The sequence below is a fragment of the Bufo bufo genome, chromosome 2 (genome assembly GCF_905171765.1).
Source record: "Bufo bufo chromosome 2, aBufBuf1.1, whole genome shotgun sequence".
Classification (NCBI taxonomy): Eukaryota; Metazoa; Chordata; class Amphibia; order Anura; family Bufonidae; genus Bufo; species Bufo bufo.
This window is the reverse complement of record NC_053390.1, coordinates 29,963,912-29,976,510: the sequence shown is the minus strand read 5'-3', so window position 1 is coordinate 29,976,510 and position 12,599 is coordinate 29,963,912. Positions and strand designations below refer to the sequence as shown.

The following is a 12,599-nucleotide window of genomic DNA, read 5'->3' as shown; positions in this document are numbered from 1 at the left end:
AGCAGCCACCTCCAGGAAGAGCCATTCCCTGTGAGCATAACTGTGAGTAACTATCCAGAGACCAGGAGAAGCCAAATTCCTCCTCAGCTAGTCAGTCCCCAACAGAGCAGAAGACAGATTCCTGCCATATTCTCCAGGCACATGATAGGAGCAGAAGAGATATTGATCCCTGCCATACATTGCCAATACCTGCTGGGACCCAAGACTATTGCTGTAACTCATATGGATTGATGCTGCCTCCAGTAAAGACAAGTTGAATTATATTCCAAGAATGGAGTTTATTCATTACTACCAAGTTCCTCAATTACTCCAACTAGCAACACACTCATTTATTGCAAGTGAGCCAGGAGTCCAGCCGTACCAAGGTAGGAGACACCGTTGACACTATTACTACTACCATACAGAGACATTACCCCACTCTGGCATTCCTAGCCTGGTACGTGAGTTGCAACACCTTAAAGGGCCCTGAGACTGTACCCTGCGCACGCTGCCATTGGCGTCACGAACAAAAACTATAGATTTCTATACCCATATCCGGACCCACTGCATAATTTGGCGTCCGTGTAACCGTACCACGGTCCTGCTCATTGCACATGTTGTTATGCAAGCGGGTGTGGCCCCACTGCGCCTCTGACTGGATATACTCTGGAGGGGCGTGACTAAGCAACTACCTGGTCTTCACTAGAGCCTCAGATGGTGAGGATAGGATTGGGCCGTTAGGGTAGTAGCCATATGTCACTCCAGAACATTCCCCCAGTCAGTGGCAGCTGACCCAGGGGGTCAGAGATACCGGTGCAAGCACCAAGGGGAAGTACGTGGTCAGGAAGTCCAGGGTCAGGACAGGCAGCGATCAAGCAAGGTCTGTTAATGAAGTCCAAGGTCGGAGGCAGGTGGCAAAAAGGCAAGGTCTGTAAACGAAGTCAGAGGCAGACGGCAAACAGACAAAATCCGATAGTTCCAAAAGCAGGGTCCGGTACACAGCAAAGCAGAACTTAAAACCCACCTTCAGACTAGGAACTAGACAACCTAGTGCTCAGGCATCGTCCTGCTGTAGAAGGCGCCTTTAAATACTTCATGTAATCCAGCCACAGGCTGGTGAGACAGAGGGCGTGTGGAGACACCCACCCATACAAGCCCTAACAACACTACAGGTCTCCAGCAGGAAGTAAACTCAGGCATGGAGGACAGATACAACAGTTAAGCTGCCAGGTTCTCAGCATGGCACATGGCAGCAGGAGGGAAAGAGGGAGCCCGTGCCCGCGGGTAGGGTCAGCAGCGCCGGCACGGACCGCTGGGCTAACAGTAACCCCTTCCCCCTTACACCCCCCCACCTGAGGCCTGGCCCTAAAAAAAAACAATTTTAGAAGAAGAGGGGCATTGATGTTCACTCTAGGTTCCCGGAAGCCATGGTGACGGAAAATGCGCTCGATAAATTTCTTGGCCAGTTGGGGAGCAGAAGGGAGTCCAGGCAGAGAAACAAAATGCTCCATTTTAGAGAAGCGGTCTACCACTACCCAAATCACAGAACAACCAGAGGAAGTGGGTAGATCCCTAATAAAGTCCATGGCTATTTGTTGCCAGGGAACCTCAGGAAAAAGAAGCAGAAGGCCAGCTGGACGTTGTTTGGAAGTCTTATTTTGTGCACAGGACGGACAAATTCTTGGATGTCTTGTCGCATGGACGGCCACCAGTACCGCTGCGCAATGAACCTGAAGGTCTTTCGCTGACCGGCCTGACCCACCACTTTAGATAAATGACCCCATAGTAAGACCTGCTTTCTGAGACTCTGCAACAAAGGTCTTTCCAGAAGGAATTTCGAATAGCTTGACAGGACAGGCCGAGATTTTAGCAGGATCGATTAAATATAGGGGCTCCTCCTCCTGGTCGGTAGAATCAAAGGATGTATAGGTAGATTCTTTAACTTTTTTTTTTTTTCACTTCTATTGGTCACTATGCTTTTATTCCTGATATGGTTATAGGGGATTTTATTGCGCACATAAGTGTTCTGTCCAGCAGGAGATCCCCTGATTTAGCTGCGATATACTGATACCACTTGACATACTCACTCAATGTACTCACACGTTAGTCTGAGGTGCCTACCTTGGGGAGCTCTCACCCCTCTGAAGAGGTGTGTCCTCTCCTTTATATGGTAGAAATGTTAGCAGTTTTTCTTGAGCCAATATGAGTTCCATATTGGCTCGTACTTACTATTTGGGCAGTCCGCCAGATTCCAATATGGTGGTGTAATTTCATTGTGCTTGTGCGCTTACTACTACTTTACAGAAACCACACTTAAGATGGTTGTATGTGGAGCGGGTATGTGGTGCACATGCGCTGTTTTTCGCTGCGTGTCACTTCCTGCTTGCCGTAACCTGGAGCATGCGCACTGTGACTCACTACACGCAGAGTATGGCGCTACAATATCCAATACATCTGATCCACCTGTTGGGTATGGCTATATGTTTTGTTCTCATTGGTGTTTTAAATTGGGTTACATACTTTGTTATTAAGCACATATGCACTTTATTATCTATACATTCATGAATTTTGTATACTATGTAGCATTGCTATTTTTTATTACATTGTTGTATCACTTTATGTATATGATATCGATCACAGTTTATCAGTATATAATATTTTTATTTATATATTGAACAATTATGTCATTAATTGCACATGGCTTTTTTGCATAATGTTCACCGATTTGATGAATTGTTTGACCTATATATATTTCACTTTGCACTTGTGTTCAATGCATGAGAAAGGCTCTATTGTTGAGCCGAAACGTTGTTTCTTTTTTGCCACATGGGTGAATAAATTTTGTTTTCTACTTGGAGTGCTGTCTGATTTTCCTTATATATATATATATATATATATACACTCACCTAAAGAATTATTAGGAACACCTGTTCTATTTCTCATTAATGCAATTATCTAGTCAACCAATCACATGGCAGTTGCTTCAATGCATTTAGGGGTGTGCTCCTGGTCAAGACAATCTCCTGAACTCCAAACTGAATGTCAGAATAGGAAATAAAGGTGATTTAAGCAATTTTGAGCGTGGCATGGTTGTTGGTGCCAGACGGGCCGGTCTGAGTATTTCACAATCTGCTCAGTTACTGGGATTTTCACGCACAACCATTTCTAGGGTTTACAAAGAATGGTGTGAAAAGGGAAAAACATCCAGTATGCGGCAGTCCTGTGGGCAAAAATGCCTTGTGGATGCTAGAGGTCAGAGGAGAATGGGCCGACTGATTCAAGCTGATAGAAGAGCAACGTTGACTGAAATAACCACTCGTTACAACCGAGGTATGCAGCAAAGCATTTGTGAAGCCACAACACGCACAACCTTGAGGCGGATGGGCTACAACAGCAGAAGACCCCCACCGGGTACCACTCATCTCCAATACAAATAGGAAAAAGAGGCTACAATTTGCACGAGCTCACCAAAATTGGACAATGTTGCCTGGTCTGATGAGTCTCGATTTCTGATGAGACATTCAAATGGTAGAGTCCGAATTTGGCGTAAACAGAATGAGAACATATATCCATCCTCTGATGGCTACTTCCAGCAGGATAATGCACTATGTCACAAAGCTCGAAATCATTTCACATTGGTTTCTTGAACATGACAATGAGTTCACTGTACTAAAATGGCCCCCACAGTCACCAGATCTCAACCCAATAGAGCATCTTTGGGATGTGGTGGAACGGGAGCTTCGTGCCCTGGATGTGCATCCCTCAAATCTCCAACTGCAAGATGCTATCCTATCAATATGGGCCTTCAACAATTTAGACAGCACTCCAAGTTTAGTTAATTGATTTTTATTTTGTTTTAGCCGGACATAGTGGTCCTTTTTTCAGACTGAAGCAACGTTTCGGGCAACAGGTATGCCCTTCATCAGGCAGTAATGTGCTCATACGGGTGTGTGGCCGGCATGCCGGCCACACACCCGTATGAGCACATTACTGCCTGATGAAGGGCATACCTGTTGCCCGAAACGTTGCTTCAGTCTGAAAAAAGGACCACTATGTCCGGCTAAAACAAAATAAAAATCAATTAACTAACCTTGGAGTGCTGTCTAAATTGTTGAAGATTTATACGTTCCAAGAGGTGGAGCTAGGAACACACCGAGACGTGCACCCAAACCAGTCAGTTATCGATAGAGTGCTGTGATCACCACGAGATTCTCCTATCAATATGGGCCAACATTTCTAGAGAATGCTATCAGCACCTTGTTGAATCAATGCCACGTAGAATTAAGGCAGTTCTGAAGGCAAAAGGGGGTCCAACACCGTATTAGTATGGTGTTCCTAATAATTCTTAGGTGAGTGTATATACAGCATATTAAGGAATCGCTCTCTCTCACGGGGTCACAATCACAGACTTCTCCTCTGACAACGGGGTTCAAGTCCAAAAGGTGCTTTATTTTTGCACTTCAGCACCATCACACACATAAACATCGAAAATAAACACCTGCCCTTCTGGGCTCTACCTAATACACGTGTTGTCTCTACCTCACCTATAGAGCGCAGTTCACACACAGGACTAGATCCGGCTTTCTCAGCCATATACGGTCCAGCAGCCTCCAGGCTGTGACCACACCAGCACCCTTGGGGGGAGATGGTCCAGAAGTCCTCCCCACTATGACCGTGCGACCCTCTTTCCGTAGGCGTCGCTGGGCCCCCCCCAAACTTCAGGCTTTACAAAGCCTCGTGTCCCCTCAGCCCTCCTGGCTGAGGCCACAAAGAGCCTCTCAGGCTCCCCTCTCTCTCCGGCTTCCTCAGCCTTTCTCCCTCCAAGTTATATACAGAGGGTTGTTTTATCCCTCCTTGATTATAGCAGCAGGCCTGATCTGCGATCACCTCTCGCAAAAGACAATACATGTAGTGGAAGGGTGTGGACTGGCAGATCCCACTACCAAACCTATCCCCCAGCCAACATGAAATCCAGCCCAGAACAACATCTAGACAAAACTGTCTCAGCAAACTACACTTTGCTGAAACCACTGCAGCTTTCTGGATTTCAGTTATCTCACCCAGCTGAGGTATCTGGGTGGGATATAGACGCCTCCCAGCACTTATACTGTACACATCACCACAAAATATAATATAATATATACGAAAACGGACAGCACTTCCAGTAGAAAAAATAGTAGTTTATTGGGCCACAGTGGCACAGTGAGGCGACGTTTCGGCTCAAAACACAGAGCCTTTCTCAAGCATGCTCTGTGTTTTGAGCCGAAACGTCGCCTCACTGTGCCACTGTGGCCCAATAAACTACAATTTTTTTCTACTAAAAGTGCTGTCCGTTTCCGTCTATATTTTGTGGGTAAGCAGTGACACCCTTGGACATAGCACCCGTTATTTATGCTGTGAATTGGTGCTGCCATACATTTTCCATATATATATATATATATATATATATATATATATATATATTCAGAAAAATGAGCGGCACTCCAGAAATAAAAGCAGTGAACCCTTTATTCACACCAGTGGTGCAACGTTTCGGCTCTGGTCACGAGCCTTTCTCAAGCAAAGATACAACTCAAATGACAGTGATTATATAGGGGATACAAGTCACGTGGTCACAACCCAGTGGGTGTGTTCAATAATTCATAAAGATACATAACAATCATTAGTGGTGAATATACATCGTGCCGTTGGTACAGGAAATCATACTGATCATCATTATAGGCAGTGACAAGTGTTAAATACAAGACAATGTATGGATCAGGTACATAAACATGAACATGATCGGATAATGTGCCAACATATAGTGTATACATCATAAATAAGTATATGGGGGAGGAGCAACAAAGTAGTATCGCAGAACATACCTACTGAGCGAGGAGGCTCATTCAGCGCCGTGGAGTCGGCGTTGTGGATGTCCTACTGCGCAGGCGTGGCAGCACACCAATCGCGAGTACTCAGCAAGCCTGGAATACTGCACGTCATCGCAGTGGGCCGGCTTCAATACGTCACTACAGACGTCCTCCCAGAAGAACACAGTGTATAATCCTGTGCGCATGCTCAGTAGAGAATCGAGCTAAACGCGCCATCTTAGTTACTGGAAGACTGCCCCTGAACCACCACTCTGCATATCGCACCCCACCACAAACAAAAGCGGGCATAGGGGGTTGGAAAAGGGCAAAGGGAACCCCATGAAACAGGGTACCCATATACCCCGTCCTGGCAGAGAACCCAGCACAACCAAGGTAACCGCAGTGTCTGCAGGGATAACGCCAGGAGATCCAACCTCCCCACCTGCCCGAGAGGGATCTCCTCTGTATGGTCCACGGATGCTGCAGAAGTGTGTACAGTGCAGCTCCCAATATAAAAGGAAAAATTGTAAAAAGGAGGATTTTGATAGAATATCATAATGCGGTGTCTGCCATGCCTGTCAGCAACAAAACTAAATCAAGCATAAGTATAAAATGTAGACTATAATAGAATGAACCCCTTCCATGGTATGCTGCGTATACTCCAGCCATATGTTCCATACCCCAATGTGCAAGGTGAAAGTGATCTAGAAAGGATGAGAAAAAAAGTTAGAGTAAGAGAATCATGAGTTATATAACTCTCAGCGTATGTACACAATAGTGCAAAACAGTATCGAGCAATAAAGAGAGGGCAAACCAACCCTCACAGAACATCCCCAAAATTGTAATCAGCGTTCAAGCCCTTTGGCTTCAAGCTATCCAACTTATGGATCCAGCTCAACTCTCTGCGTTTAAGTATCCTGGATCTACCCCCCCCCCCCCTCGCCGAGGCTGGGGTATATGATCCAGGATCCAACACCTCAGATCACCTTCTTTGTGCATGGCCTCAGTAAAATGTTTCGCTACCGGCAAATCTAGCCGTCTTTTGCGTATACTGAGACGGTGATTATTGAGGCGGGTCTTCAATTCAGTTGTTGTCTCACCCACATAAAGCAAATTACATGGGCAAGACAACACATAGATGACATGATTAGAATCACAAGTCAGGTGAAATGAAATAGCATAGGACACACCGGTATTAGGGTGTACACAATACCTTCCCTTACGGATGTATCTGCAATTAACGCAGTTTAGGCAGGGAAAGCAGCCTAAGCCAGACTGAGTCAATTTGGTTTGCTTCAAAGACACCCTGGAGCCAATATCGGCCTTGACCAACTGGTCACGCAGATTCCGTGATCGACGATATGATGCCAATGGTGGACGTGAGAACTCAGGGATGTCTTTGAAGCATGTACCCAACAGTCCCCAGTGTTTGTTCAGTATCCTGTTGATTGAAGGACTGAGTTCAGTATATACTGAAACAAACGGAATCCTGGCCTTTTTCTGGACAGTGTCCCGTTTTGTCAGTAGCTCAGTCCTATCAAACATACGCACTCTGTCCATGTGTTCGTTCAGCAGTGGTTTAGGATAACCCCTGTCGCGGAACTTAACAGCCATGGAATTCAGAGTCGCATCCAGTTTGCTCTCATCAGAGACAACACGTTTGACACGAAGAAATTGGGAGAAGGGTAGCGACCGGATCATTCTCTGAGGGTGTGAGCTGTTATAACACAAAAACGTGTTGGTGTCAGTGGGTTTTGTGTACAGCTCAGTGTGCAACACACCCTCGTTGAACACTACTCGTGTATCTAAAAACTGGATCTCAGTACGAGAATGAATGAGGGTGAACTGTAGGTCAGGATCATGGCTGTTCAAGAAGTCATGAAATTCAACCAGGTCAGTCTCGGAACCTGTCCATATGAGGAAGATGTCGTCGATATATCGCCACCACCTCAGCACATGGCTGAAGTGGTGGGACAGATAGACGACATCTTCCTCATAGCACCGCATAAAAATATTTGCATACGTGGGGGCCACGTGAGACCCCATGGCCACACCACGTGCTTGCAAATAAAATACGTCCCTGAAGAGAAAGTAATTATATTCAAGTACAATCTTCAGTAGATCAATGATAAATTCAGCAGCTTGAGGAGTGTAAGATGATGTCCTCAGCATTTTCTCCACCGCCCTGAGGCCCCTGTCATGTACAATTGACGTGTATAATGAAGTCACGTCAAAGGATGCGAGTAACACTGAAGGCACCTGAGTTAAATCAACGCTTTGTAATTTAGTCAAAAATGCAGATGTGTCTTGTATATAGGATGACCCCCCTATGGAAAATTCCCGCAAAACTTTGTCCAGGAATATAGCTATGCCGCTGAAGATGGAATCAGAGCCCGAGACAATGGGTCGTCCCGGGGGATCGATGAGGGTCTTGTGAATCTTGGGCAGCACATAGATCACCGGAGTGACCGGATGTGCTACCTCAAGAAAATCACTAAGACCCCCATCGATGATACCTGCGGTCAGAGCCTCCCTGAGACATCGGCGGATAATGTCCGCTATCATAAATTTGGGGTCAGAATCTAAAATCCTATACACCTGTGGATCATCCAGTTGTCGCATAATTTCCTGTACATATTTAGTGGTGTCCATCACCACGACCGCACCCCCCTTATCAGCGGGTTTGAGAGTGAGGGTGGGGTCGGATCTGAGGGACTCCAAGGCTTCTATCTCAGTGGTAGTCAGATTGGGATATCTGAAATCAGGCTTCCCCAATGAGGATGACCTGAGCTCAGAGATTCCCTGTCTGACAGCACTGACATAGGCATCAACAGATGGCTCATTGATAACTGGTACAAAATTGCTTTTAGAAAAAAGGTTGAGAGAACCCAGGGTGAAATCACTCATCTGGGGTCTCGCAACCGCACTCTTCTTGTGGAACCATACTTTCAGCTTGATTCGCCGAAAGAAGGAAAACAGATTGGATTCAATTTCAAACCAATCGACTGGTGCACTGGGACAAAATGAAAATCCCTTGGACAGGACACTCACTTGAGTAGCAGTCAACTCCTTAGAGGATAAATTGACAACAGTCACTTCTTCTTCCCTGGAGCGGACTTCATCGCCATTGACCTGGTTTTGCTGCTGCGTGCTCCGCCTGGCCCTCCTGTGTCCACGGCCACCTCTCCTGATGCGTCGCCGCGTCTCTCCGGTTGCTGTGGACCCTTCTCTAAAAAAGACTGCTCCACATTAGAGGATGCCTGAGTTGTCTTTCTCCGTCTCCTGTTGTCTCGCTGTTGCATGTTGGGTTGTCTGTCGGTCTGCCAATTGTAGATGTTCCCTTTCCTGTAGTCGTCTGCATCCCTGCACCATTTCACCCTTTTATTTTCCTCTGATTCTGTTTGGAAAGATTCCATGTGGGAGGACGTATCCTCCAAATATTTGGTGAGATCTTCAGGGGATAAAAGAGACTGCAGACCAGCTTCAATATCACCCTTTTCGCACTGCAGAATAGACAATTCATGTTGCAGATACTCAATGTTGAGCAAAATAAAGTCCAATGAATAGCGATTTGATAAAAATTCAAATTTTTTGCAAAACACAGGGTTATCAAAAAACAAATTAGGTCGGATATTGGACCGCATCCCTCGGGGAATTTTTTGTGTCCTATGGTATTCACCAAGGGTCATCATATGAAGACGCAGAGATATGATGCGTTTGGAAAGATTTTCATACTTGCGCTTAAGCTCTTTTGCAGATGGGGTGTTGAGGAAGGTGGTATCTCCCCCTATGTCTCGCAGGATACGTTCAGCATCTTCCGTTGTGTACACACAACCACTGGTGGAAGCGGGTTCAGATGTAGACATCATAAAAAACTATATAAATGATAAAATGCAGGAAAAAAGAAATATACCGTGCTCAACCAATAAGCCAAAATGTAGAGTGAAAAATGGCGGCACTGGCTCCAAAGAGAGAAGGCGGGTGCACGTCCCAAAGGGAATGGACTGATTTCCCTGGTGGATATATTCAGAAAAATGAGCGGCACTCCAGAAATAAAAGCAGTGAACCCTTTATTCACACCAGTGGTGCAACGTTTCGGCTCTGGTCACGAGCCTTTCTCAAGCAAAGATACAACTCAAATGACAGTGATTATATAGGGGATACAAGTCACGTGGTCACAACGGTTACCGTGGTTGTGCTGGGTTCTCTGCCAGGACGGGGTATATGGGTACCCTGTTTCATGGGGTTCCCTTTGCCCTTTTCCAACCCCCTATGCCCGCTTTTGTTTGTGGTGGGGTGCGATATGCAGAGTGGTGGTTCAGGGGCAGTCTTCCAGTAACTAAGATGGCGCGTTTAGCTCGATTCTCTACTGAGCATGCGCACAGGATTATACACTGTGTTCTTCTGGGAGGACGTCTGTAGTGACGTATTGAAGCCGGCCCACTGCGATGACGTGCAGTATTCCAGGCTTGCTGAGTACTCGCGATTGGTGTGCTGCCACGCCTGCGCAGTAGGACATCCACAACGCCGACTTCACGGCGCTGAATGAGCCTCCTCGCTCAGTAGGTATGTTCTGCGATACTACTTTGTTGCTCCTCCCCCATATACTTATTTATGATGTATACACTATATGTTGGCACATTATCCGATCATGTTCATGTTTATGTACCTGATCCATACATTGTCTTGTATTTAACACTTGTCACTGCCTATAATGATGATCAGTATGATTTCCTGTACCAACGGCACGATGTATATTCACCACTAATGATTGTTATGTATCTTTATGAATTATTGAACACACCCACTGGGTTGTGACCACGTGACTTGTATCCCCTATATAATCACTGTCATTTGAGTTGTATCTTTGCTTGAGAAAGGCTCGTGACCAGAGCCGGAACGTTGCACCACTGGTGTGAATAAAGGGTTCACTGCTTTTATTTCTGGAGTGCCGCTCATTTTTCTGAATATATCCACCAGGGAAATCAGTCCATTCCCTTTGGGACGTGCACCCGCCTTCTCTCTTTGGAGCCAGTGCCGCCATTTTTCACTATATATATATATATATATATATATATATATATATTGAGGAACAGAAGTATTTGAACACCTGGTGATTTTGCAAGGCCTCCCACTTAGAAATCATGGAGGGGTCTGAAATTCACATTGTAGGTGCATCCCCACTCTGTTGAAGAAAATCACAGAAATAAGGTAATAATGCACTTAGTAAAGTAGATGCAAGCATTATATATGGACAAAGTCCTCACTCTTGATATGATAATATCTGAGACACTTAGCCAATATATTTTGATCAAAACACATCTGAGCCCGCCTACCAAGCGCCAAGATGGTCTCAGGTCAGGCAGGTCCTACGCTAAACCTACCTAAGCCATTGGGCTTCTATGTTCAGGAGTGCAGACGCCGCATATATGGTGTGCTGCTCCTAGTCACCTCCATGTGCATCAAGCAACCAATGGGAGGAGGAACAAGCACACCTATATGTACCACCTAATCAAGTCGCTCTATTGGATAGGAAGGGCAAAAGTGCAGAGGAATGCTACTCCCAAGATAAAATAGGTGCGCATTCACACTTGAAGGTGCCACTCCCTCAAGCAAATACTACATAGACAAAAAAAATCACAGAAAAAACTAAGATAAAAACATCCTGCACGGTATAATATACAAATCTGCGGATGTCACTGGCCATCTTATTGAAGAAAATCACAGAAATAAGATAATAATGCACTTACTAAAGTAGATGCAAGCATTATATATGGACAAAGTCCTCACTCTGATATGATAATATCTGAGACACTTAGCCAATATATTTTGATCAAAACACATCTGAGCCCGCCTACCAAGCGCCAAGGTGGTCTCAGGTCAGGCATTCCAACTCAGAGACAGAATTTAAAAAAAATATTCAGGAAATCACATTGTATGATTTTTAAAAATTTATTTTTCTTGCACTGCTGAACATAAGTATTTGAACCCCTGAGAAACAGCAAGAATTCTGGCTCTCCAAGACCTGTTACTGTGCCTTTAAAAAGTCCACCTCTACTCCACCCATTTTAATCTAACTTAGTGTGACTTCTCTCATGTTTACGAAGATTTGATTTCACTGTAAAGCACTTCCCACATTCTGAACATGAATATGGCTTCTCTCCTGTGTGAATTCTATCATGAATAATAAGACTTGGTTTAGCTATAAAGCATTTCCCACATTCTGAACATGAATATGGTTTCTCACATGTGTGACTTCTCTCATGTCTATGAAGATTTGATTTCTCTATAAAGCACTTCCCACATTCTGGACATGAATACGGCTTTTCTCCTTTGTGAATTCTCTCATGTGTAACAAGATTTGATTTCTCTGTAAAGCACTTCCCACATTCTGAACATGAATACGGCTTCTCACCTGTGTGAACTCTCTCATGTTTAACAAGATCTGATTTTTGTGCAAAACATTTCCCACATTCTGAACATGAATATGGTTTTTCTCCCGTGTGAATTCTCTCATGTTTAACAAGATTTGATTTCACTGAAAAGCACTTCCCACATTCTGAACATGAATATGGCTTCTCTCCTGTGTGAATTCTCTCATGTTTAACAAGATCTGATTTATGATTAAAAAATTTCTCACAGTTTGAACATGAATGAGTTTTTTTTCCTGTGTGACTTCTCTCATGTCTAAGAAGATTTGATTTCTCCGTAAAGCACTTCCCACATTCTGAACATGAATATGGTTTCTCACGTCTGTGAATTCTTCTGTAT

The 12,599-nt window shown here is 44.9% G+C and overlaps 1 protein-coding gene across 1 annotated transcript in view; it reads right to left on the bottom strand.

Annotated features, from left to right (window-relative positions):
* Positions 1–11,801: 11,801 nt before the first annotated feature.
* LOC120992083 (zinc finger protein 585A-like) overlaps positions 11,802–12,599 on the bottom strand; it is an 81,367-nt gene continuing 80,569 nt past the window's right edge. Inside the window, exon 3 of the mRNA XM_040420834.1 lies at positions 11,802–12,429. Coding sequence (XP_040276768.1) covers positions 11,897–12,429 — 533 coding nt within the window. The 3' untranslated portion in view covers positions 11,802–11,896. The remainder of the gene's footprint in view (positions 12,430–12,599) is intronic.